The following is a 27,957-nucleotide window of genomic DNA, read 5'->3' as shown; positions in this document are numbered from 1 at the left end:
ACAAGCTATCACACAATGCTTATCACATAAAATGTTTATTTTACATTTACTGAAACGGCACTTTAGACAAATTTTTATCACAATCTTGTGCATATGTATAAAAACTGTATGAAATTGGCCAAATTATAATTTTATAGCCTACGTTCAACTCTTTCTAATCACTCTTCAATTCATAGTAATTGGTGTCTGCATTTTTCCACACCAACAGGTCTCTTGGTTTCATCAAAAATACTGATGCAAGATTTCCTCGAAGAGTGCTCTACCAATTTCTTATGTTTGATGTCAGCAGGAAGAATAAAGGATATATAAAGGATATCCTTTATCCAGCAAAAAGATAGTTGATACCTTATTGATCGTCCTGCTTCATACATGAATCGATCACACCTGCTTCTTGCTTTGGAATTTTGTTTCAGGAGGGTTTTGGCAATATCCACTACCTTCAATATCATCACTTTGCAGGTAATAATCCTTCAGAACATTTCTAACTGACAAAATATAGTACAACTGTATCTATTCGTATCTTCCTTGCTTAGGTCCTATAGAACATTTTACTTACAATAGGAAGTTCAGTCATTTCTCCAGGAACAAATATTTGCTTCACTATTATCAAATGTATATCCTGTTGCTCCATTTCCACACTTCTCTGCATAGGCAATAACTATTCTTTTCAGTACTGAATCACAGTGTAATCTTTCTGAAGAAATTATGAATTTTATAATTTTTTTTATATTTGGGGGGAGGGATCTGGGATCACACCCAGCAGTTTCCAGGGCTTACTCCTGCTCTGTGCTCAGCAATCAGTTCTGGTGGTGCTTGGCGACCATATGCAGTGTCAGGCATCAAACTCGGGTCAGTGGCATGCAAGGCAATTGCCTTTACCTTGACACTGTATCTCTAGTCCTGAAGACATTTTAAAATCCCAATTAAACTAAACAGATTTTTTTTTTTTGCCAACAATACAGTGATGGTATGGAAAGCTAGTTCACACATGAACAGGCGAATATAATTACACATCATAACCAACGTCTAGTTGAGAGTGATCACAAGATGCATCCCAATTTCAAACAAGGTGAAACGTGTGGGAAAGAAAACATACATTACAGACCTAATTTGTAAACTATGGGTTTTCAAGCATGTAATATTTACTAGATCTACCTAGTAAGAGAAAATAACCCCCAGACAAGGAATATACATATAAGTAGAAAGCTAATGAGGCAAAAGATTTCTTTAATATGACCATCTGCAATGGTCTAATTTGGTTTTAATTCCCTTTATTTTCATATGGCTTACATGTAAATCTTTTTAAATTGGACTTAAAATTCAAGTACAAATGCTCTTCAGTCTTTTAGCAAACTGCAGTGCCAAGTCATTAAAAACACAGGCTCTCAATTGTTTTTCATCCTTCACTAACAGAGGATGAGGGCTGGGTCAGTGATCTTCTTCAGCAGGTACCCTCCTTTGGCGAGCAGATCTGATCCTGTGCGGAGATGATAAAGCATCCTCTTCTGTTTCAGACCCTGAAGGCTCATGATCTCCTTCCTGGGATCCGGTGTCTCCCACAAGTTCCCGCAGAAACTTGAATTTTGATAAAAAAAGATGCCATACAAAATACCAACCTGCAGAGAGACAAAACATGAAGAAAAATAATTACATATGGTGCTAAGAACTGAAAATATTCCAGTTAGTCATATACTGCAAAACAATGTGTGTGATAAAAATACATGTAATTATAAATATGTATCTGTATAACAAACACTTATTAAGCATTTACTATGGACAAGGAGTAAGGACAAATTCTGGAACAAATATTTAATGATGGCAAAAAAGACGTCTCCCTTTACAGAGTTTTGGGATTTAGGGTCAAACTTAGTCCATCCATAATTTCATGTTTTTAATATTAAAATATTTTTATTTATAATGCTTGGATATTCATGTTTTCATTTGTTTTAACTAGAGTGGGAAGGGTATTAAATGGCAGAAAAATCAACTGAATTTCATTGAAAATGTCTTAGTCATGACATTTTCCTAAGTGATAAGAAAGTCATTTCACAAGAAATTCATGTTTCAGAAAATAATTTTATTTAATTTTACGATTTAAAAAAAGTCTAACCACTAATATCCTAAATTCAAGATTTAAAAAGTACAATATTTTCATATCAAAATTCTGCATGATTCCTTTAAAAATTACTAGCCAGCAGCCAGAGTGATGGTACAGTGGGTAAGGTGTTTGCCTTGAGTGTAGTTTTATTCTGGTATCCCATATGGTCCCTCAAGCACTGAGTACTGCCAAGTGTGGCCCAAAAACAAAAATTAAAATTGAAATAAAAATAAAAGTCACTAACCAGGTTTTGTTTTCATAAAAAATCTCTTAAGCTTATAAGTTTTAGGTATTTCTAGATAAATACCTAAAAATATACCTAAAAAAAATATCTAAAAATACCTTTCTAGAAATAGTAAAGAAGCCCCATGGGATAAAACCTTTAAATCTATGACTGACAAATGTTAAGGGCAAAATTTAAACAATCTTATAACAACAACAACAAAAAAAAAAACACTGAAAACTTTAAATATTTAAAACATTAAAAATGTAATAATAATGGTGGTGGGAAGGTTGCAGTGGTGGTGGGACTGGTGTCGGAATATTGAATGTCTGTAACTAAACTGGTAACTTTAAAAAGTCACAAAATTTAAAAAAGTAATAAAATTTAAAACTTATTAATTTAAAACAAATTTTTCATGCTATGGCAGTGTTTTGGTTTCTTTCTGATACCTTCTATTTTAAATGTTCTAGTTTCATAGAAAAATCAAAGAACCACAGTATATTTTGATGACCAGTATTTTATGAAAACAAAATATAATCAGCTTTTCTAATCAAGTATTAGACCAGACTTAGAAGGATGGCTGTTGTGTAAACTTTAAACTTTACTCATTTCCAATAAGCTCTGAAGGGAAAAAAAAAAAACCAGGACATTTACATAAACTCTGTGATTACTAAAAACAATTTTATGAGATTCAACACATTAGTCAGTTTTTTTGGTTCTAAGCTTGAGTGATAAGTCCTAAATGATTTATAACATAGATATACTCAATTGATTGTATGTTTGAATAAAGCATAGGAAAAAATGAATAAAGCGTTTTTTTTCTTTTTGGGTCACACCCGGCAATACACAGGGGTTACTCCTGGCTCTGTGCTCAGGAATTACCCCTGGCAGTGCTCAGGGGACCATATGGGATGCTAGGAATCAAACCCAGGTCAGCCGCGTGCAAGGCAAACGCCCTACCCACTGTGCTATTGCTCCAGCCCCAAAGCGTTTAATTTTTTTTAAAATAGTATTTTAATAACATTCCAAATTAAAATGTTACTCCTTCACTCAAAAATCTTTTTAAAATAGAAGGAACTCTCATCCACTGCCGATGGAAATGTCTGGGACAACTCCTGTGGAAAACAGTAGAGAGTTTTCTCAGTAAACTTAGAATTGAACCGCCATATAACCCAGTGATTCCACCTTTGGATATCTACCCAAAGACATAAGAACACTATTTCAAAAGGAAATATTATATGCTCGACACAATAGCTAAGATACGGAATTAACCTAGGTGTCCAACAACACATAGATTATGAAGCAGTTACAAGGAACAATGAGATCATGCAATTTGCTGCAACATGGTTGGACTGAAAGATACGGGTTGAGTGAAGTAAGCCAGAAGAAAGACAAACAAGGAATGATCTCACTTATCTGTGGTATGCAGAATACTGAATGAGGAAATGTGCTGTAATAAAAGGGGGATTCCTGGATTCCCCCCCCACCCCTGTGTTTAGACAGGAGAAGGACAGAGAAGGGAAAAAAAAAATCAAGGGTGGAAGAAGAGAATGGGAAGTAATGGGTGAAGAGGCGCCAGAATTTCAGTTATATATGTTGAAAACACAGACTCAACAAAACTGCAAGCATGAGATCTAAGCTGCAACTTCTGAAACTTTGTAATGTGCCTGCCTGTCAAGTTGACAGGTGGTGATGGGGTGGGGGCTGGGGAAGGGTGGGGAGGGAATATGGGAACACTGGTGGATGGAAGTGGACGCAGGTGGAGGGATTGACGTTGAAACATTATCTGCCTAAAACTCAACCATCAATAACTTTGTAAATCACAGTTTTTAAAGATTCATTTAAAAATAGATACATTAAGTTAAAGGAAAGAATTACTTTCCAGTGTAAATTCTGGTGTCAGGAATTTCAGTTCTAAGATTCACAAAGCTATTGTGAGAAATAAGAAGATATCTCAGAAGCTGAGATGGCTGGCACCGAGTGAACATTTTGTAAGATGCTCAGTACACAGTTCATGAACTGTGGTTGCACTGGGCAGTAGGATCTGAGATGACTTCTATTTTATTTTTTTAATTGAAATTTAATTCATATACCATAAACTTCATCCTTTTGAAGTATGTGATTCAATGGATTTTAGTATATTCACAAAGTTATCCAACCATCACCTCTTTTGGAACTCCAGAAATTTTCATAATCCCCAGAAGAAAATTCACACCCCTTATCAGTTGCTTTCCATTTCCTCTTCCCTCCAGTTTCTGGCAATAACTGATGTACTTTTTTTCTCTGTCTCTCCAGATTTGTCTAGTCTAAGTATTTCATATAAATGGAATTACTATATATAGTTTCTGTGTCTGGTTTCTTTCACTTAGCATTTATTTCGCAAGATTTGATATTCATGTTGTTGCACGTTATCACTTCATTCTTTTTACGTTGGGGAATATTCCTGCACGGATACACTGATTTTGACCATTCACCAGTTAACATTTTTTTTTCTTTTTGGGTCATACCTGGCAATGCACAGGGGTTACTCCTGGCTCTGCACTCAGGAATTACTTACTCCTGGCGGTGCTCAGGGGACCATATGGGATGTTGGGAATCGAACCCAGGTCGGCCGTGTGCAAGGCCCTACCCACTGTGCTATTGCTCCAGCCTCACCAGTTAACATTTTTAACCATTCATCAGCTAACAGATATATGGATAGTTTCTACTTTTCTGTTGTTACAAAATTTTAGGTTTTCAGTTTGGGGCTGCAATGACAACTTGTACAATTTTTTTACATAGACATGTTTTTATTTCTCTTGGGTAAATACCTAGTAGTAGAATTGCTGGTAACTTGACACTTAGTGATTTGTGAAATTGCTTAACTGCTTTTCAAAATGTCTGCACCATTTAACACTCCCACCAGCAGTGTATAAGGTTCCAATGTCTCTATATCTTAAGGAAGACTTTATTGTCCATCATTTTTATTTTTTTTTTTTGCATTTCTCAAATGTCTTGGCATCTGTCAAAAATCGAATGAGCATAAGGTATATTTCTAGACCATAAGTTATATATTCTATTTCGTTAATAGATTTATTTATCCTTATACCAGTACTACATTATTTTTACTCTAGAGTGGTTTTATTTACTTCTAAATTTTCAAACTTTTAAAAATTTGCATTTAGATATTTACAAAGCTGCTTTGAAATTAAGAGTATAAACCCGTAAACTTCTACTTTCAACTTTATTTTGGTTGTTCTGAGTTCCTTGAATTTTCATGTGGGTTTCTGAATTGTTTTATCAATTTATACAAAGTGGGTTGGACAGCAAGAATGTTGACAAGGATTGCACTGGGTCTATATAGACCATCATGGAACTACACTAAAAAAAAAAAAACTCATAAAACTTCTATGTACTTGCCATATTTTGAACAAACACAGTTTCAATAATCAGGAAAAATCAAGAAAAAATAAAGTAAAAAAAACCTGATAAATTGGCCTGAATTAATAGTTGATTTTAACAAATACTGAAAAAAACCCTTAATCCTTAGGTTAGTTTTAACCCAACCTAAGAGTTACAAGAACTCATTTGAAGGCCCGAAATGTGGGTCAGCCACAGAGCACGAGCCTTGCATGTGTGAGGCCCTTGGTTAAATCCACAGGTACTAATGCCAGGGATGAGCCTTAACACTGCAGGCACAAGCCCAGGAACCTCAAACAAGAACAACAAAACTCATCAACCCAAGGAACCAAACTAAAAAGAAATTATGGAAGTAAATTTACCTTCAGGGAAACTATAATCAGCTTCAAATATGACTGTCTTGATATTATATAAATCCTAATAATGACACCAAGATATAAAATGATTGCAAAGAAAAATTTAAGGGGGGAGCAGCTGCAGAATAGTATGTGGGTAAGGCCTTTCGGAGTCCAGCACTACAGACAGTCCCCTAAGGAGTGATCCCTGAGACTAGTGCCAGGTGTGGCCTAACACTCCAACATACTTCATTCCACCCAAAAAAAAAAAGAAAAATGTCTAGAAATCTCTTGGCTGAAAAGAGACTAGCAGAAAGGGTTGCCACAGCAGGAGTTTCCCATTATAAAACATTATAATGCTTTTGGGGTCTTTCAGAAAAAGCTAAGTCTCTCAGCACAGGAGTTTGCTATAAGAAACTAAAAACGCAAAAACAAATAAATTAGGTTGTTTGTATGGGTGTTTGGGGGCAGATGGGTTGTTCCCTGAAAGACAGCACAGGGGCAAGGCACTTGCATGCAGCTGACCTTTGATTTGCAGCACTACATCTGATTCCCCCAACCACTGCCAGGAATGATCCCTGAGCACAGAATTAAGAGCAAGCTCTAATACCACTCCTGGGAATATATCCCAGAGAGGCAAAAAAGTATAGTCAAAGTGACATCCGCACTTGTTTGTTCATTGCAGCACTCTTTACAATAGCCAGAATCTGGAAAAGCCCTGAGTGTCTGAGAACAGATGACTGGTTAAAGAAACTTTGGTACATTTACACAATGGAGTACTATGTAGCTGTTAGGAAAGACGAAGTCATGAAGTTTACATACAAGTGGTACTACATGGAAAGTATCATGTTAAGCTAAATGAGTCAGAAAGAGCGGGAGAGACACAGAAAGATTGCATTCATCTGGGGAACATAAAGTAACATAATGGGAGACTAACACCCCGGAAGTGGCCTAGACTACTACCAGGAATTTTGTTCCATGACTTGGAGGCCAGCCACACATGCTAGGGGAAAAGGCAGCTCGGATAGATAGACAAGGGATCACCAAATAAAGGGTGTTGGGAGGATCCTCCCAGGATGGGAGAAGCATGCTGAAAGTAAACTATAAACCAAACATGATTGCCACTCAATGCCTCTCTTGCAAATCACAGAACCCAAAAGGAGAGAGAGAGAACAAAAGGGAATGCCCTGCCACAGAGGCAGGGTGGGATGGGGGGTTGGGGGGTGGGAGGGATGCTGGGACCCGTGGTGGTGGAGGATGGGCGCTGGTGGAGGGATGGGTACTTGATCATTGTATAACTGAAACCCAAGCACAAAAATTTGTAAGTCTATAACTGTACCTCGTAGTGTTTCACTAATAAATAAATAAATTAAATAAATAAATAAAAGAGTAAGCTCTGAACACTACTGGTGTTTTCCTCTCCCCACTCCCCACCCCCAACACACACACAAACAAAAACGGAAAATAGCTATAATAGTTAAACAGACTCACCCCTCTCCTTCTCCACTCATAATGACTAAACAAGTAAATTCCTCACCTCTTCAACTTTTACCCACAAATGCGTAAGTAAGCAAACTTCTAAAAGTATGCTTACTTTTTCTTGTAAGTGTTCCAGGGATTGGACGTAGGAGGCAGGAATGTGAGTAATGATAGTGTAAATTTTGAAGTCCTATAATACAGACATGGAGTTCATCTACTGGACAACCACCAAAAAAAAACCCCTGTAATTGATGTTTTATAAATGACTACTATAACCATACAGTAGAAATATGAAATTAAGAGGGGCTGAAGTGATAGCACAGAGGGTAGGGTGTTTGCCTTGCACACGGCCGACCTGGGTTCGATTTCCAATATCCCATATGGTCCCCCGAGCAACACCAAGAGTAATTCCTGAGTGCATGAGCCATGAGTAACCCCTGTGCATCGCCAGGTGTGACCCAGAAAACAAAACAAAACAAAAAAAGGAGATTTATACTATTAAGAATTGCAAAAGTATTCAACATATTAAAAGAAGTACAATAAACTTATCTCACTCTGAATAAAATGACTATGTTCTTAGCATAATACCTACATATTAAGTATGTAGGACTGGTAAGTATCTGATACTTCAACAACAGATTATGAAAAAGCATTAATAAATGTTCTTTGAAGAAAGGATTTAAAAACATTTCAGGGAGTATGAACAAAAAAACTTACACACAAAAATATTTAATTTGGGAATATAACCACTATTAACACTCAAAAAAATACCAAGAAAAACATGATTACAAAGAAGAAACTGAGAGGTATCATAGTACTACATAAAACTGCTAATAAGATAGTCGACAGCTATGTTAATTAGATATAGAAACAACTAACTAATGACCAAATTATTTTTCAATTTAACTAAAACTTTCCTTCACATAGTTTTGGTATATCACACTCTGTGGCTAACTCAACAACTTTGTCATCTATAATATTTTATTTATGCATACCTTATAAATACAAAGTAGAAAGATATATTATATATAACTATTTTTATAAAGTAGATTTTACTTCCATTTTCAGACACCCTGAGACTTAGTTTATTTGGAGGTGATAGTGGAGAGGGGACTCCCAAGCAATCCTTAGGAGGCCTTGAAGTTCCACAGGCCCATATCCTGTTGTGATGCCAACATCAGACTCAGGTCCTTGCACATGTAACACCTCTGCTACTGACCCCTGAACTAACCTGATGCTAACCTTCCAAAAATTTCAAATACATGAGCAGGTGGGGAGGAGGGTGCATTTTGTCTCTGGGCCTTCTCGGAATCAGGATGGGTAACCATCCTCCACCTCCCCATACTTTTAGAAGCCCAAGCAGCCATGCCCATGTCCCAACGCAGCCACCAAGTAAGCTCATCTGCTGGCCTTGTTTCAAAGACTCGTAAGTAAATCTTGAAAGAAATTAACCAGGCACAAAATTTTTTCAGATACCCAGTCGCAGCTGAGACCCAGGGGCTAACTTGGGAGCAGGGCAGGTCAGTTTCCCACCTTCCCAATGCCCCATTAGCTGCACTCACACCCCAACAGCCACGCCATGCCTCCAGCCAGACCTCTCACCTCACGGCTGGGCTCCACAAAGATGCTAACCTGCTGAAAATTTCACAGACTCAAAACTAAATCTCAAAAGAGATCAACTAGCTATAAAATTTTCTCAAATACCAGATCCCGGCCAACATGTCCAGGGCGAGCTTGGGAGGGGAGACGGGCCAATTTCCTGCCCTACCAGAGCCCAGAAGCTGCAATCACACCCCAACAGCTGTCACCAACCCTCAGTCCGGACTGCGCAGTTAAGTATTCTGGATTTTCTAGAGTACTCAGGCCACATTTGCCGCTGCACAACATCGCTAAACTCTACAATACTAAGCAGGAACACACGAGACTGGACGGGAATGTAATAAAGAAGCCAACCGAGCTCTACTGAAATATGCATTTGATCATTCCATTAGTCATTTAGAAATTAACAAGCAATATAAAATAAATTATCGTGGGCCTGCTATGGAGTTCGACTTGAAAGACAGTTGGGAAAATGGAGACAATAGTGGAGGGAAGTAACAGTGGTGTTGGGATTGGCGTTGGAATATTGAAAGCCTCTAACAAATCATCATGAAAGACTTTGTAAAGCACGGTGTTTAAATAGTGGGAGTGGGGCGAATAACGTGTTTTTTGTTTAAAGACTAAAAGAAAGGAGGGGAGGAGAGGAGAGAGGAAAGGAAGAAGAGAGTGAAGGACAGAGGGAGGGGAGGAGGGAGTAGAGGAGGGAAGGATAGCGGGGGAAAAAAATCTCAGTTCAAAATTGGGTCGGATATCAGTTTCATGATCAATCTATATTATCTGAATGAGATGATGTGAATACGACTGTAAAAATTACCCATGCATTAGAGGGTGATTTTAGCTATAGGAGGGGAATGGATAAGAGAGTCTAGAGAAAGATTTTCATGCCTCCTTTACTAAGCAATGGGCTTCTGAAGGATGGTCTCTACTAAAGCAATCACTGCAAAAAAATCATCCCTTTAGCTAACAGGCAACTCTGATTGGATAAAATCTAACCCAAAACTCTGATCTTCTGAAGATCTACCTCTGCCCCTTTAAAAATAAATCATTATATAATAAAACCACGCCTAAATAATCACACCCCGAAATTCTCAGTCGCTTGTTCAGGGAAACTACTTGGGATGAGGTAGTAAATCAGATAAGACTAAGAGACACAACCTTCTAAGGTAATGAGCACACATAATGCAAGTGCAAAAGAATTTATTCAACAGAATGACTAGGTTAAGTGATTACCATTTTATACTATGTTACAAGATGAATCACTCAAATTGGCTATTCAACATTCTGCTAAAACTTGCCCCTCACTGCTGCTCCCAGCTCTGGGCTCCAGGGACGGGTAAGAAGGGCTATTTCTCCTTCAGTTCAGAGTCCAGGAGGATCAGGCTGCCACTCTAAGAGTGAGGAATCCTAGAGAAGGGTCTGGAAGCCTGGATTCACTCTGAACTGAGGACGGGGCACGGAAGTGGGAGAACTGGGAGGGGTCTGCGTGGAGGAGCAAAAGAGGGTTCCACGGAGGCCTTAGGTCTGGACTGAAATCTGGGAGAAGGGAGGTGGGGATTCAGCTGTGCGGAGAAGCCTGACTGAACCATTGCAAGAGAAAAGAGGGGCAAATAGTAAGACGCGCAGGGCACGCGCTCACCACACGGAACATCACACGGGATGGAAAACAAGCCACAGCCAGGGAGACCCTTCCCAGGAGGGCTGCACAGAGAGAGAATAGGCACTCCACATGCACACACTTTTGCAGGCTTCCACATACACTTACACACTCAGCGGGGTTCGTCGTTCAGACTGAAAAATTATATGGCTGCTAATGATATTGGGATTCATAGCAGAATTGGTGTCCTGGCTGGTGCTTGGCTCCACTGAGGACCTAAGTGTTTATTGAGTGAATAAAGGATGAATAAAAGAAAACCAAAAAAAAAAAAAAAAAGATTCTGCTGAAGAGCTTTTATCTGCAATATATTCCCAAATAGGTCCCCAGTGATTATGCTTCTATCCCCACCCCCCAATTTATTTTTTCTTAAGATCCCTAGATGATTCTGATGTGTATATATATTAAGAAAACATATAAATGAACAGGAAACATGAGTGCTACTGTGAATAAATTAGAGTGCCCCCCACTCTTTCTCTCTCGGGAAACAGCCTTAAAGGAAGAAATGGCAGAGATGAAGGGCCTAACAGCCATATGTAAAGCCATCTATCCCCAAAAAGCTGAGGACACATTCTTCTCCAGTATACACCTGACACTCTCCAAGACAGATCACATACGAGGTCACAAAACCCATCTTCCAAGCAGAGAGAAATCATCTCAATTAACATGATGCTTTGAAGATGAAAACTTGTTACACATATGGGGCAAAATTTCAAATACATGGAAATTAAAATAGAAGGGATTTTCTGGGTTAAAAAAAAGTATGGTTATATTCATAAAAAAAAGAAAGGAAAATAGTAAGGGAAGAACAAAATGCCAAGGGTAACAGAACTGGACAGCTGATCCATGGAACTGAGCTCTCCTGGGGGCAGTGGAAGGAGAAAGTAGTTAAGGGGAGGGGGGGTCTTTGAGACATTGGTGGAAGGGAGCAGGCATTCTAGTGGTGGGTGTGGCCTGAGATGATGTATGTATGAAAGCAACATTAGCTGTATTATAAATCATAGTACCGCAATAAAAATGGAGGTGATATTACAGTTGACCAGGTAGCCTAAGAAGAGTCTGCTTGAGAAGACAACTAAAGCTATATTTCTATATACTGACAGAAGAAAGTCAGTGCATAAGGTATACCTATAAATACACTGCCCAAGCAGTACTGAATGGGGCAATCCTGCACAACAACTGATATGTGAGGAATTACACAACGAAAGATCATGATGCAACGGTCAGAAATTGGATTTAACAATTATATCTTTAAATTTTATTGTTTCTGGTTAAAACAATGGTTTAACACTATACAGTTCACTCTTTCGTGCTGTGAATGTAAATGCAAATAAGTGAGAAGTTATATAAAACAAAATAAAGCATCACACTCTTAGTGTTTGTAAGATAGCATCAAGGGCCTCAGGGGATAGTACAGGGGTTAAGGTGCTTGCCTTGCATACAGCTGACTCCAGTTTGACCTCCAACACCAGCAATGGTCCCCCCATCAAGAGTGACCCTTGAGCACAGAGCCAAGAGAACCCAGAAATCTCCTGTCCGGCCCACCCACCTAATAAAATATAGCAACGAAGAGAAGGACATACATGTGGAAGTCTATATTAAGTGGTCTCTTCTCCAGAGACACAAAAGATAGGATCACCAATTCAGATTTACAATTCTGATTATAAAGAGAATAAACCGGACTAATTGATGTCTTCAGGTGTGTATTTTCTTTGAGGACAGCAGGATAGAACAATGAAAAATCACCAAAACCCAGGCTAACTACAGGAGTATGTAAGAAATTCCCCTTACCCAAAAAGATACACAATGCCAGAAACTCCTTACCTACTTACTCTTATCTAATGGGGCATGTGTCTTATATGTTGTCCAGGGATCTAATAAGAGAAATGGGAGGAAAGAAGAGAGAGGAAAGAAAGGACTATCCATAATTATATGTGCTTATCATCAGAAAACTATACTGATTGTCAAAAAGAGTATCACAGCTTTTCTGTTTAAGTCATTTATATCTTCCTCCAGTCTCACACTGGGAACAAACGTCAGGAAAACTGACTGGCAACAGAGAGTTATGTATTCTGGGATAAGCAAAGGAGCACTCACCTCTGTGTGTCAGTGACTAACAATTAGTTCAAAATATGGATTTCGGGGCTGGAGCAATAGCACAGCGGGTAGGGCAATTGCCTTGCACGCGGCCGACCTGGGTTCAACTCCCAGCATCCCATATGGTCCCCCAAGCACCGCCAGGAGTAATTACTGAGTGCATGAGCCAGGAGTAACCCCTGTGCATCTGCCGGTTATGATCCAAAAGCCAAAATAAAAAAAAATGGATTTCACAATAACACACTGTATGTTAAACCTATGTGCAGCAGAAATATGACAGCAGGTCAACTTGAATAATAAATACATTCTACTATTCTTGAACTTCCAAAATGAGACAACTGTATGCCATGTGCAACACTCAGTATGCACAGCAACCATGTGCAAAAGCACCACAACCAACAACACTGCAACAACCACAAAAGTAAACAAAAATAAAGCAATGTCTAAAGTCAATGATCTTAGCTTTGATCACGAGGAACTAAAAAATAAGTTAAAATCAAACTCGAAATAAGTTAAAGAAAGTACAGACATAACAAGGACAAAGTACAGACATAACTCAAAATAAGTGGAAGAAAGTATAGACATAATATAAGTGGGTTTTATCTAAGGAATGTAGGATTACTTTAAAATTTGAAACTCGACCAACATAATTCACCGTATTAAACAGATTTTTTAAACTGCATCTCAATACAAAAAAAGCCTCTGGGAAAATGTAATAATTATTTATAATTATTCACAAAGTGAAAACAGAGGGAACATTTCTAATTCAAACCAATAAAGACTATCTGCAAAATGCCTATGGCTAACACTTTACTTAACAGTGGAAAACTAAATGTTTTTCTCCAAAGACCAGGGGCAAAGGTCTGCCCTTATCCCTTTCTTTCAACACTATAATGTAGGAATGATATTTTAACTCCCCCCCCCCAAAAAAATATATACTAGTTGAAAATAATAGATCAATCAACCTGTATGTGCATTTAATATGAACTGTCTAAATTGATATCTTATGGAAATAGAATGGAGTTTGCCCCCAAAAAAGATGATAGGAGCGATAGCACAACGGGTAGGGCATTTGCCTTGCACACAGCTGACACGGCCAACCCGAGTTTGATTCCTCTGCCCCTCTCGGAGAGCCCGGCAAGCTACTGAGAGAATCTCACCCACACAGCAAAGCCTGGCAAGCTACCCATGACGTATTCGATATGCCAAACACAGTAATAAGTGTCACTATGGAGACATTACTGGGCCCGCTCAAGCAAATCGATAACAACGGGAGGACAGTGATGGACAGTGACAATGATCTGACAAAAAAAATTGACCATTTTTCACAATTGCACCATTAAACTTAAGAGAGAACAGATCACTCAAGGGCCATTTCATTAACATAAATAGGGGATTTTCCACAAATAACACTGTCAAATGGGGTTTTCCTCAAATAACAGAAACAGGAACAAAGACCAAATATCTTTCTATTAAAAATAGAGAGAAATTCAGTGCTTCTTCTTGGAAAGTCTTTGGTAAAGAAAAATTTGAAAGAAGAGCAATAACATAAATTAGCATAAAAGTCTAAACCAATTAACAGATGTACAGTAAACCTACAGTGTACATCTTTTCTTAGACGTTTGCTATTTTTTATATAAAGTAATGGAGGGTGAAGGAGGTAGAGAGATAGTACAGCACATAAGGTGCTTGCAGCAGCTGACCAGGGTTCAACCACCAGCACCCAACATGGTCCTCCAAGTATCAATAGGAGTGATTCCTGAGCAGAACCAGGAGTGAGCCCTAAGCACTGCCAGGTGTAGCCCAAAAACCAAAAATTAAAAAAGAAATTAAAAAGCAATACTAATGAGCAGTCTCTTCAGGAACTTGTTATTTAATGTTAGAACCAGGTTTTAGTTATCTCTATCTCAGCAACATGCTTCCAGAAATGCTCAAATATTTGGGGGATATATGTGCATGTCATTTGATTAGTCCAAAATCAGAAACGATGAAACAGGTAAAATACTGTCTATGGCTTTGGGAATAAAATAAAAAGACTTTTTTTTCTTTTTCAGTTTTATGAAAAGAGGAGGGAAAGCTATGTATTTGGATTTCTGAGAAAGGAAAGTTCTTCCAAAGCATGAATATCTACCCTAATAGCCAATAAGGTCTTTAAGGGTAGGCATTGTTCACATTACTTTTGGGCTCCCAAGACCTGAACCTAAACACAGGATTTACAAATTGTATTTTATCAAGTAATAAAAAGGCTACTCATCTTGAGGTACCCCTGGAACATAGCACAGTTATGAAGTATTCTAATTGTGATGGTAGGTATGTTACAGCCCCCACCAGTAACAATATATACCCAAAGCACAAATATTAATGCTTATTATAAGCTATTTTAACCTCCATAAAAAATTTTAAAAATCCAAATAAAAATATACATAATTTGTTTTAAAAGTGTATTTGGAATGGGAATTTAATTTCCAGTAGGAACTAAATAACTTATATTGATAAATCTTTCTTCTTTGAATAAACAAGGGCCTACTACATAAAAGGTACATTCCAGTCTATAGGGGTAGAGCAGAAAAAAAGCCAAACTAGACCCCTGCCTTCCTAGAACGTAATACTCTTCACTGAAGGAAACAGATAATTTCAGATTGTGCTAAGTGCTTTAAAATCTATGGGTAAATAGATAAGGAGTGACCAGATGGCTACCCTAAGTGGTCAGGGCAGGTCTCCAGGAAGACAGCTAATGTAAAACCTGGATCATTCATGTTCAGACCTGTGGGAGAACAGAAATGAGCAGAATAAGTAGGAGAGGACTACATCAGATTTTTTATAGTTATAAAATTGGGCACTATTTCGGGGCTGGAGTGATAGCACAGCAGGTAGGGCGTTTGCCTTGTGAACCTGGATTTGATTCCCAGCATCCCCTATGGTACCCCAAGCACTGCCAGGAGTGATTCCTGAGTAAAGAGCCAGGAGTAACCCCTGCGCATCGCCAGGTGTCACCCAAAAAGAAAAATAAAAAATTGGGCACTATTTCAAGACAAGGGGAAACAACTGGAAGACAGGTTTCAGGTTTTTATAATTGAGAGATACATGATCTAGCAGGGCAAAGGGAAAAATTAATTTAGACAGCAGAAGAGGGGAATACTGATTAGAATCAAATTGGACCAAGAGCCAGGGAAACATTTGTTCTTCAATACAGAAACTCTGTTTACTTTTGCTTCTGTTTTCTTGGCCAAAAGCATTGAGTCGCTAAAGATTCCTCTAAAGTTAATGTCATGAAGAGTTCTGCTATGGTTTCCTCAATTAACTTATGGATTCAGGCCTAATATCAAGGTCTTGAAAGCATTCTGAATTAACTTTTGTACATGATGTAAGGTAGAGGTCGGAGTTCATTTTCTTTATGTAGCTGACCAGGTTTCCCAAAACCATTTGTTGAATAGGTTTTTTCCCTATTCCACTCCATACCCCTGGATCCTTTGTCAAAGACAATTTAACCATACACCTGAGGAGCTGTCTCTGTACTATCAATTCTATTCTACTGATCTGAGAGTCTATCTTTATTCAAGTATCACACAATCTTGACTATTATAGCTTAGTAGCAAAGTTTTTAAAAATTGAGGAAAGAAAAGTCTCGCATCTTTTTTTTTCTTTTTTCTTTTTCTTTTTTTTTTTTTTTTGGCTTTTTGGATCACACCTGGCAATGCACAGCGGTTACTCCTGGCTCTGCACTCAGGAATTACCCCTGGTGGTGCTCAGGGGACCATATGGGATACTGGGACTCGAACCCGGGTTGGCCTCATGCAAGGCAAACGCCCTACCCACTGTGCTATTGCTCCAGCCCCTCCCATCCTTTTTTCAAAAATGGCTTTGGCTAACTGAAGAGTTTTATTAAAGTAAAGTCAAGGCCCTCCCGTTGATCGTCGATTTGTTCGAGCGGGCCCAGTAACGTCTCCATTGGAGACTTTGTTGTTACTGTGTCTGGCATATCGAATACTCTCAGTAGCTTGCCGGGCTCTCCGAGAGGGGCGGAGGAATCGAACTCGGGTCGGCCATGTTGGCTGCGTGCAAGGCAAACGCCCTACCACTGTCATCTGGTCCTTGTCCCTAAAACAATGATGTGAGAATTTTTATGTGGACCACACTGAATCTGTACTTGGTAAGGTTGATTTTTTTTTTTTTTGGTAAGGTTGATTTTTAACAACATTAATCCTTCCAATCCTTGATCAGGGATGTATTTGCATGTATTTCCATTCCCTTGTTTCTGTTTCTATTTTTTTTACTACTGATTTTATATTACTGTTTCACCTCATTTGTTAATATAATTCTCAAGTACTTCATTTTTGGGGCATTCTTGATTGCTTTATGTATATAAAACCATATGAATGGAATTTTTTTCCCTCTTCATTCTACATTGATGCTTGCATGGATTTCTGCATGCTGATTTTGCAGTCTGCCACTTCTCTTTACAAGGTTATTGTTTCTAAGAGTCTTTTCTATAGCTTCAGTAGGCTTTTTAAAGCATAATATGCAATCTACAAAGAGAATAGTTTAACTTCTTTTCCAACCTGAATTCATTACTGCGGCAAAGATTTCAAATATTATGCTGAATAGAGATGAGAGTAGGAAACCTCACCTTGTGCCTTATTTTAGAGGGAGGGCTTTTCATTTCTCACCATTGAGTATGTTAGCTATGCATTTGTAGTTAAATGACTTCAATTATATCAAGGGAAGTTCCTTCTGTCCCCATTTCATTAAGAGTTTTTATCATGAATGAGTGTTGAATCTTGGCAAATGCCTTCCTACGTTGACATGATCATGATTTTTACCTTTTGTTATACTGAAATGGTAATATGTTGATTGCTTTATGTATAAAAAAAAACCATTCCTGCATAACTGAGATAAATCCGACTAGATCATATTATCTTTTTAGTATAATGCTGAAGAACTTTGCATCTATGTTCATCAGGGATACTGGTCTATAATTTTTTTTTCATGACGTCTCTGACTGCTTTTAGTACAGACTAAAGTTTGCCTCACAGAAACTATTTGAAAGTATTCCCATTTGTCTTTCTGAGAGAGCCTCAGAAGGACCTGGAGTTGGTCTGTAGAACGTGCAAGAAAACCCATCTGGACACAGGCTTTTGTTTCTGGGAAGACTTATGATTACTGTTTCAATTTCCTTGCTAATAACAGATCTGTTTATATTTTGTTTCCTTCTAATTTAGCCTTGGAAAGTTATAGGAATCCAAAAATTATCCATTTCTTCTAGGTCAAAAGTAATTTATGACCCACTGAATTTTTGTGGTATCTCTCCTTTCTGATTCAGTTAAGTCTTCTCTCATTTCCTTATAAATCTAGCTAGCGGTTTGTTGATTCTATTTATTCTTTTAAAACACTAGCTCTTGGTTTTGTTGGTCATCTGAAAAAAAATATTGGGGGGAGGGTGTTGTCTTATTCCACTGATATCCCCTCTAAGTTTCCTTAGAGTTTGCTTACTTTGGATTGCCATTGATGGTCTTTTTATAGTACTAAAGTTATGCACCATGTATTCAGGTCTTTTCTTGTTTCTCAATGAATGCTTGCATTGCTATGAACTTTCCTCTTAGCACAACTTTTGCTGTGTTCTATATTGTTCTCGTAATTTGTGTCTTCATTCTCATTTTTTTCTTTTTACAGAAATTCTTTTGATTTCCTCTGTGACCCACTGGTTGTTCATTCAGTATTAAACCATTTAGAATCCAACTGTCAGCTAGAATAGATAGAAAGACAGACTGGGAGTAAATACTTGCTCACCAATCATCAATAATCTGACAAAAGGTTAACAATCAAGTACATAAAGTACTTGCAAAACTTAATAACAATAAAAAAATAAAAAATTGATAAGACTTAACAGACACTTCCTCAAAGAAGACATACAGATGGTCAATGGGTAAATGAGAAAGTGTTCTTCGTGTCTTATCAAGGATATAAAAGCAAAACAACAATGAAATTATCACCTCACACCAGTGACACTGGCACACACTGAAAAGAAAACAGACAACCAGTGATAGTACAGATGTGTGTGAAACGAACCCACATCCACTATTGGTGAGAATGTTAACTGGATCAGCCTCCATGGAAAATAGCATAGACACTTCTCAAAATATTAAAAATTGGGTATCCATATAATCCAGCGATTCTACAACTTGATATCTATTTTAAGAGTCCCAAAGTATTATTTCAAAAAGATACTTGCACTCCTATGTTCAGTGCAGCAATATTCACAAGAGTCAAGATATGAAAATAACTAAAGTGTCCTCAACAGATGAAGGGAATAAACTGGTATATATTACACAAGGGAATACTACTCAGTTATTTTTTAAGTTGAAATCATGTAGTTCACTGCCACATAGATGGAACTAGTAAGTCATGTAATTCACTACGAGTCATGTTAATTCACCATTCACAATAACAGAACATAATAATGTTGACTGAAATTAGTAAGGAGACAGAGTAAGTTTGCTCATACATAAAGACATATAAAAACACAGCAGCACTGCAGCACTTGTTCCTGTTGTTCATCGATTTGCTGGAGCAGGTACCAGTAACATCTTCGTTGTAAGACTTGTTGCTACTGTTTTTGGCATATCAAATACGCCATGGGGAGCTTGCCAGGCTCTGCCATGTGGACAGGATACTCTCGGCAGCTTACTGGGCTAATAAAATTTACGAATGGCAAGAGAACCTTTAATTTGACCTACAGAACTGAGCTTTCCCAAGATGGGGTGGAGTGGGGGCAGTTCTGGGTTCTGGAAGAATTTAGGACTTACGTGGAGGAACACTGACACTCTGGTGGCAGGTGTGGTGCTAGAACATGAAACTATCATTCAGAGTATTGCAAAGCACAGGCACCTCAATAAAAATGGCAGAGAGTGGGGGGGGGGACATAGAAAACATCAGAACTTTGGGTAGGTAGAGGGGAGGAAACAAAAAAGATCTGGTTCAAAGTCTTTATAGACTTGTCACAAAAGCAGAAAGGAATACAAGAAGTGAGCAGCAAAGGAGACTTCATCTCTGCAGCGATTTGATGCCAACAGAAAAAAACCTTTGCAGTGATTTCCAGGGTTGACACAGAATTCATCACCATTTTTTCTATATCACCCTCTAATGTGAACAAGAAATAGACCTTAAATAAGTATTTATCAAAAACCTTCACTTACCAAAAAATAGTATAGAGCAAAGACAAAGAAACTGCATGGAAAAATACAAATGATAAAGGGAGATGAAAACTACTTTATTAACAACAAAAAAACTGTAACATATAGTGCATGTTACTTAATACATATAAATTATATTTAATAAAACTTATGGAGCTAATATATTGCATATATGAAGAATATGTTCTAGAAAAAAGTAATCAAAATAAAGTCTCTGAAATTTAAAAATTTAAAGCTCTTAAATTAAGACATAAGAGACAGATATAAAATCTTGAAAATTTCGCAGAGACAAGTGAAAAGACAGAATTTATAAGATAAACAGAAAAAAAAAAAACTTAAACAATCTAAGAGGTTCAGGATCTAAAGAATTTTCAGATAGAATAGAAAAATTTCCCAGAAATGAAGAATGTACCAAATCAAATGGGCCTAGAAAAATATCCCAATACTTTATATTATGTTACAGAATACCAATGGTATCAAAAATTCATAAAACTATACAGAAACCATCTAGAAAGCCACATCAAGTCATTTATAAGAATAAGGACACTTAAAGCATAGGATTTCCCTAACTCACATCTAGGAGCAATAATGGGATAATAAATTTCAAATCCTGGATAAAAGGTATTAGCAACCTGAAGTCTCTCCAAAGTTTCATTAAGTTTAAGAGAGGTAATAAAGACATTTTCCAGCAGGTACTGGCTTTTAAAAGGCATTCATTTCCATGCATTCTTCCTTAGAAAATGTGTTCCAAAATGATCAATTGAAAAAGAATAATAACATGAGATCCACAAACCAGGATTTACAGCACAAAAAGTATTGATGGCATAAAGGGTTGACTAAGAATGGCAGCTATGGAGAAAAAAAAAAACAAAGACCTCTGGGATTGGATTCAGAAGGAAAAAAGTTTTAATTCTTTTGAATACTGATAAATGTATATCAGTTTACAGAAAAATGGGGTGGGCTTAGGGTACAACATGGTGAGCCATGTAAGGAAGAAAGCAGTCAAAACACACTATTTGACTAGAAGGGACTGTTTAAAGAGCTAAAAAAATTATAATCTTAACTCAGGTTCAGAGAAATAGTGCAGCAGGTAAGGTGCATCCTTTGCATGTGGTCGACCCAGATTCCATACCTGATACCCCATGTCCCCTGAGCACCATCAGAAGTGATTCCTGAGTGCAGAGCCAGGAATAAACCCTAAGTATCACCAGGTGTGGCCCAAAAATTAAAAAAAAAAAAAGTTAATCTTAACTCTAAAGTTGGCAAAAAATTATCATTATTAGTGGCATGCAAAGAAAGGAATGGGGGCTCTATCATTGGTTGATATATGTCCAAAATTGCAAAATCAAGAAATAGCTATAAATTATTTAGGAAGAGCCCGGCAAGCTACCGAGAGTATTCGATATGCCAGACACAGTAACAACAAAGTCTCCAATGGAGACGTTACTGGGCCCGCTCGAGCAAATCGACGATCAACGGGAGGGCCTTTACCTTTACCTTTATGGAAGTAAACAAATAGGAGAAAGGATGAACCTCAAGGTTGAAGGAAATTTTCTTAATAAGAGTTTGATCTGTGGAGCTGGAGCGATAGTAGAGTGGGTAGGGTGTTTGCCTTGCACGCGGCCTACCCGAGTTCAATTCCCAGTATCCCATACAATCCCCTGAGCACCGTCAGGAGTCATTCCTGAGTGCAAAGCCAGGAGTAAACCCTGTGCATAGCCGGGTGTGACCCAAGTGAAAAACAAACAAGAGTTTGACCTGTATGTGAAAGTAGATTATAAAAAAAAAAAGAGGCACTGCCTGGATCAGACACATGCTAAGAGTGGCCCTAATTTTTAAAGTAGGGATGTTGAAAATCTTATAAAATAAAGCAGTAACAGAGATGAGAATATGTTTAAGATTTTAAAGGAAATAAGAATGAAACGACTACAAGGAGTTAATACTTTAAGGGGAGAGGAATGTGGAGTAAAGGTCAAAATGAAGGATGATACCCAAGTTCTTGTCCGCTAGCAACATATGACATGGGAAAGACTGGGCTGAGGGGAAGAAAGGATGATTCAAATCAAGAGCTCTGTTTTAGATGCATTGAGTTTGACATGCCTACTGGATCTCCAAATGTGAATACCAAAGTGGGGAAAAGTCTGGTTCTACTATGGCTCAAAGGCCAATCAATTGAGAGATACAGAGATGGTTCAAGAAAGAACAGTATGTGGCCACATGCTGAGAGGTTGGAAGATGGTGAACTTACATGCCCCACCAAAAACATCTTGGCTACATAGTCACAAGAGGCAGTTTTCATAGGAAAAGAGAACAGGGAAGCATGTATTTAGGAATTGCGAAACACAAACCGGTAAGCCTTAGAATAGCACTGTAGCACTGTCCTCCCGTTGTTCATCGATTTGCTCGAGCGGGCTCCAGTAACGTCTCCATTGTGAGACTTGTTACTGTTTTTGGCATATCAAATACGCCATGGGGAGCTTGCCAGGCTCTGCAGTGAGGGCAGGATACTCTTGGTAGCTTGCCGGCCTCTTCGAGAGGGACGAAGGAATTGAACCAGGGTGGGCTGCATGCAAGGCAAACACCCTATTTGCTCAAGAAATTCCTTGGGCCAGAGAGATGGTATCAAGGTTAAGGCACTTGAACTGCATGCAGCTGGGTCCCAGGCACCACATATGGTCGGTCCCTCAAACACTACCAGGAGTGCTCCCAGAGCACAGAGCCAGGAGTAAAGCCAGAATTTAGTTGAGTGTGGCCCAACACCCACCCACCCAGCACACCAAACAAACAAAAAAATCCTTTATGGAAGGAAGATTCCCTGAAGCTTACTTCAATGTGTGTGCAGATAAAGATTTTCTGACCAAAGGCTTCTGCACTCTTATTATGTAGGACAAGGGATTCATTCAACTTTTTCTACCACTTCTTCCAAGATAAGGACTTTTGATTTCTAATACTGAGTTATGGAGCCAGAGAAAGTATAGCTAGTAAGGTGCTTGTCTTACATCTCATATTCAATCCCTAACATCACACATGGTCTCCCAAGAACTACTGGGGATGATCCCTGAACACAGAGCCAGGAATAAGCTCAGAACAGTGCTGGGTATAGCCCAAAATCTAAAAACAACAAAATACACTAAATTCAGATTTGTTTTTGTTTATTTTGGGACCACACCTTGAGTGCTCAGGGCATCACTCCTGGCAGTGCTTGGGGGAACACATGTGGTGTGAGGATAGGATCAAACCAGGACTGGGTGTGTACAAGCAAGTGCCTTAACCCCTGTGCTTTTTTTTCTCTAGCCCTGAATTCACATCTTAATCTCTTTGGGCCAGTTTAAATCTCTATTGTCAGCTCTTCCTTCCATTTCTATGAAGTTGGGCATCAAGACAAATCTAAGTGCTTCTTGTTCAACAAGGGAGGTGTGGGGAGTTTGGAAGAGATTGATGCCTGCAGGAGAAATAACCCTATATCCCTGTTCCTAGGGATTCTAGCATAAGGGGAAGCAGTTTTCTATGAGACAATTCTCTTTTATGCTGTTTATTTTAGAAAAGGAGTCCCAACTCAGATCCATTTCCTGCTAAATGGGAGCAACATGGGCAGAAGGGTGGAATAGAACTGACCTGGGGAGAAAAACATCCCTTCAAAAATAAACTATGGGGGTCGAGGGTCAGAGAGATAGTACAGTAGGTAAGACACTTGTCCTGCATGTGGCCAGCCTGGGTTTAATCCATATGGCCCCCAAAGCACCGCCAAGAATGGTTCCTTAGTGGAGAGCCAGGAGTAACTCCTGAGCATCAATGGGTATGACTAAAAACCAAACAAACAAAAACACAGATAACTACATTCTACTTTAGTGTCTCTCACTCGAAACTAACCTTAACTCAAGACATAGCTGGGGGTGCAGATTTATGCTACTTCATAGTCCCACCTTCGGGACTTCTTGAGAAATTCCATAACTCAGAAGCTTTTTGTCCAATTATTACAGAGAACCAGTCTGTCCTGAAGATAAATCAGTTCACTTAAGGAGCTGTGTCAAAATTACCGATGTCGAGTAAGAGAGACAAAAAGTTAAAAAGGAACTGAAAGTCTAATCAAGAGCTTCAAGAAGTGCCAGTTCCATCAAAGTATCTTAAGATGATAGGTATTCCTGGTTTGCAATATCTCTGATGTCCTCAAGCACTGGGGAAAATTCAGGATTCATTCCAGTGCATATAAAATAAGAAAAACTTTAGAAAATGAGTAAGAAAACAACTGCAACTGATCTCCACAAAAAAGCATATTACTATAACACATTTTTCTTTCCCCATTAATTCCTAGTCTACCCCTAATAGGGGCTGGAGCGATAGCACAGCGGTAGGGCGTTCGCCTTACAAGCGGCCAACATGGCCGACCCGAGTTCGATTCCTCCGCCCCTCTCGGAGAGCCCGGCAAGCTACCGAGAGTATTCGATATGCCAGATACAGTAACAACAAAGTCTCCAATGGAGACGTTACTGGGCCCGCTCGAGCAAATCGACGATCAATGGGAGGGCCTTTACCTTACCTTACCCCTAATTACAGCAGCAGATCAAATTTTTCCTCTAAAAATTTTGTAGTCATTTTGCATAAACACAATAAAGAACAGAGATTGCAAGCAAATTTTCTGTTCTTTACACCCCATTTGCCCCCATTATTTTGCTGAAAAAAGTACTGGGCATTGGCCAAGAACAGAGTAGGTGGTTGCCATGTCAATTAAGAAATTATTATTTCTATCTGCCATGTCAAAGATTACCCAAGGCTCTGCCCATGTGACAGTGTGCAGAGTTGGAGGTGGCCTCGGGCTTCTTTCACCTTCTTGACCTCATATCTCATCAGCCTCCAAGGGCCAGAAGCCTCTTTTCCATTCCAATAAAAATAAGGTGTTCTTTACCATACCTGGCCTCTCATTCCATAGAGTTTTTTGAAATTAAAATCAAATAACTACTTGGAGCTTTGAACTACGTACGATACAAAAGCAAGTTTCTATTAAAGGTGTTATATGGCTTAGATCCCTATGAAGCTTGTATCGTCTTTTTTTTTTTTTTTTTTTTTTTTGTGGGGATGTGACGGGCAAAGCTCAGGGGTTACTGCTGGCTCTGCACTCAGGAATGACTTGTGGCAGTGCTGGGGGGACCATAAGGGATGCCGGGGATCAAAACCAGGTTGGCCATGTGCAAGGCAAGAGCTATTATACCTGCTGCACTATCACTCAGGCCAAAGCTTCTATCTTTAAATTAGAAAACACAAGATTCCTTTTGCTCAATCAAATCACAAAAATCTGGTTTCCCTAACTTTAGGAATCGTAAATATCTACAATTAGTCCCAAATCCTGACTTCACAAGCATGAAACTGAGAGGTTTCTTTCAATTGTTTTTTTCCATCAGAAAAGTCTGTTAGAAGTTTTAACTCCAATGCTCAATAAATCAAAATAATAATAAATTCCAAATACACATATAGTATATATATATATACTTACATACATGCATATGTCCAAGAGTATACACAGTTCTTATGCGAAGCATTTAAAACATAATCATGAAACACAAAAGCCCTACAGCATCTCTTCTGGATTCTTACCATTATTTCATCTACCTGAACCCACAGTTTAAAACAGTAATTACGGTGGTGGAGAATGGGCACTGGTGAAGGGATGGGTACTCGATCATTGTATAACTGAAACCTAAGCACAAAAATTTGTAAGTCTACAACTGTACCTCATGGTGTTTCACTAATAAAAATTTTTTTAAAAACTGTATTAAAACATAAACTTAAAAAAAAAAGTAATTACGAAAAAATTACAAACACACTGACATTCTAAAGGCTTCCCGATCTTCACAAACGCCCAGCTCCTTTGCCTAACAGACCTGTGGTTATCGGCTATAACCGATGTGTATGAAGATAATCAAAACATCTCCAAGTCTACTAAACATTACCTTGAGAAGAAAAAGTTAAGATCCTCTCCGGGTGTATGGACATCGACACACACACATACATACACACACACACACGTATACAGAGCTGTGTGTCTCTTATCTACTCGACCCTGGAAGTTGAACAGAGCCCGTGTGTTTTTTTTCCCTAAGTTCTGCCTGTCTCATTTAGGTTTGAAGTTTACTTTAAGCCAACACGAGCTGAACACCCAGTACCCAGTACCCTCACCCGGTGGTTAAATGAAGGAAGCAAACGGGGCCAAGGTTAAAAAAAAAAAAAAAAAATCTGGGCAGGCTGTGGTCTAGCAATGACAAGCACGGACCCTGCCCGTGAAGCCGTATCTAGCTTGCCCGAGGTGGCGATGCCCGGACCGTCCTCTTCCTTCTCCTTCCCCGGGATGCCAATGGGCCTTGTGCGTGGAGAAAGGGGGGTGAGGGTGGAGGGGGTGGGGTCTGCAGCCCACGCGGGAGAGGTGTGCGTGGACTGCAGCAATTGACTTCATCAAAGCCTTGCTGCCCCCCACCCCCACCCCCCCATCCCGGGCCCGTTTCAGAAACCCGGTCCGAACCGGCAAGTCTGCAAAGCAGCCACGTGAAGTCCCCGCCGGCTTGTGTAACTGCCCGACCACGGATGCCCCCCACTCACCGCACACCATCAGCAGCAGGACGATGAGCAGCGTGGCCACAAACACCAGCAGGGTCAGCCCCACGTTGTGCCACATTTTGGAGCGAGCGAGCGAGCGAACGAGGGAGAGGGAGCGAGCGAGCGGGCGAGGGCGCGGGAGCCGGGCGATCGGATCCGGGCGGCGCGGGCGGGCGGGCGGGCGGGATCCCGGCGGCGCCGCGTTCCGGCTTCAGCGGCAGGCGCCGGGCACTGCCGGGCACCACTCGGCGCGGACGCCCCCTCCTCGGCAGCGCCCCCCGGGGGCGGAGCGGCGCGGAGGCGGGCACCCCCGGCCGCCCGGCGAGCGGGCGGGTCCTTCGCCCTCGGAGGAAGCAGCAGACGAATCAAGGTGGGCCGCTGGGCGTCCCTGCCCTCTCATCGCTCCCGGGCACCGGAGACGCGGCGCTGCGAGACAACGACGGCGGCGGCGGCGGCGGCGGTGGCGGCGGCGGCGGCGGCCGCCGGATGCGCCACCATAGCTGACGCCTCACGCCCGGGTCTCAGCGGAGAGGGTGAGCGCGGCCGCACGGCCCGCGTCGCCGCCTCCCGGAGACGCTCTCGCCCCCAGAGCCGGCATGAGCTAACGTCTCCCCGCGGCCGCCGCAGGTTCTTCCACCGACCGCCTCTCCCTCCCCCCAGCGGCTGCTCGTCACCTAGCGCCCGCACGGCTCGCCACCGCCTCTCGGCGCGGGGGCTGCCGGGAGATGTAGTTCGGCGCGCGGGGTCCAGCCAAGGGGAGCCTGTGCTGCCGGGACTACAACTCCCAGCATGCTTGTCGGCTCAGCCCGCTCGGCTTCGCCCTCCCCCGCCTCCTCCCCAGTCCTCTCTCCGCCTGCGGTTCTTTTCTCCAGCCAGAACCTCTGCCCGCCGCGGCTGAATGTTTTCTCCCCAGTCGCCCGATTGGCTTCCGCTCCTGCGCTGTGCCAAAGGGCCGGAGTGATTTCAGCCACTGCCCCCCACTGACTTCTTTTATTTAATGCTGTGATTGACAAAGCACCAAAAGGACGGGAAAGGAGGCAGCTACCTGAAAAACTGGTTGCACCATCTAGTCCCCTGGCTGGAGCGGAAGATTAAGATTCACAGGACAACTGAGGAAATCACAGAAACCTGCCAAACAAATCAAATGGGTCAAAGTTAAGGATCTCCTCATCCTTTGGAATGGTTTTGTTTTTATGGGTCGTGTACAGCATTGCCCCTTTATCTGTGAGGTTGAAGTTACAAGATTCCTTTCCTCCCCCCATATCCTACTGAACTGTACTTTATGGTTTCCCTTTGGCTCC

The 27,957-nt window shown here is 40.1% G+C and overlaps 1 protein-coding gene across 1 annotated transcript; it reads right to left on the bottom strand.

Moving 5' to 3' along the window:
- Window positions 1-19: 19 nt before the first annotated feature.
- On the bottom strand, window positions 20-26,792 carry SMIM13 (small integral membrane protein 13). The gene is made up of 2 exons (XM_056132406.1): window positions 26,660-26,792; window positions 20-1,616 (listed from the first exon to the last, which is right to left on the bottom strand). The coding sequence occupies exons 1-2, from the start codon at window positions 26,733-26,735 to the stop codon at window positions 1,429-1,431; spliced, it is 264 nt and encodes an 87-aa protein (XP_055988381.1). The 5' UTR covers window positions 26,736-26,792; the 3' UTR covers window positions 20-1,428.
- Window positions 26,793-27,957: the final 1,165 nt, after the last annotated feature.

The sequence above is a fragment of the Sorex fumeus genome, unplaced genomic scaffold (genome assembly GCF_029834395.1).
Source record: "Sorex fumeus unplaced genomic scaffold, SorFum_2.1 ptg000094l, whole genome shotgun sequence".
Taxonomy (NCBI): domain Eukaryota; kingdom Metazoa; phylum Chordata; class Mammalia; order Eulipotyphla; family Soricidae; genus Sorex; species Sorex fumeus.
Note: the sequence above shows the minus strand (reverse complement) of the source record. Positions and strands in the feature narration are given on the sequence as shown.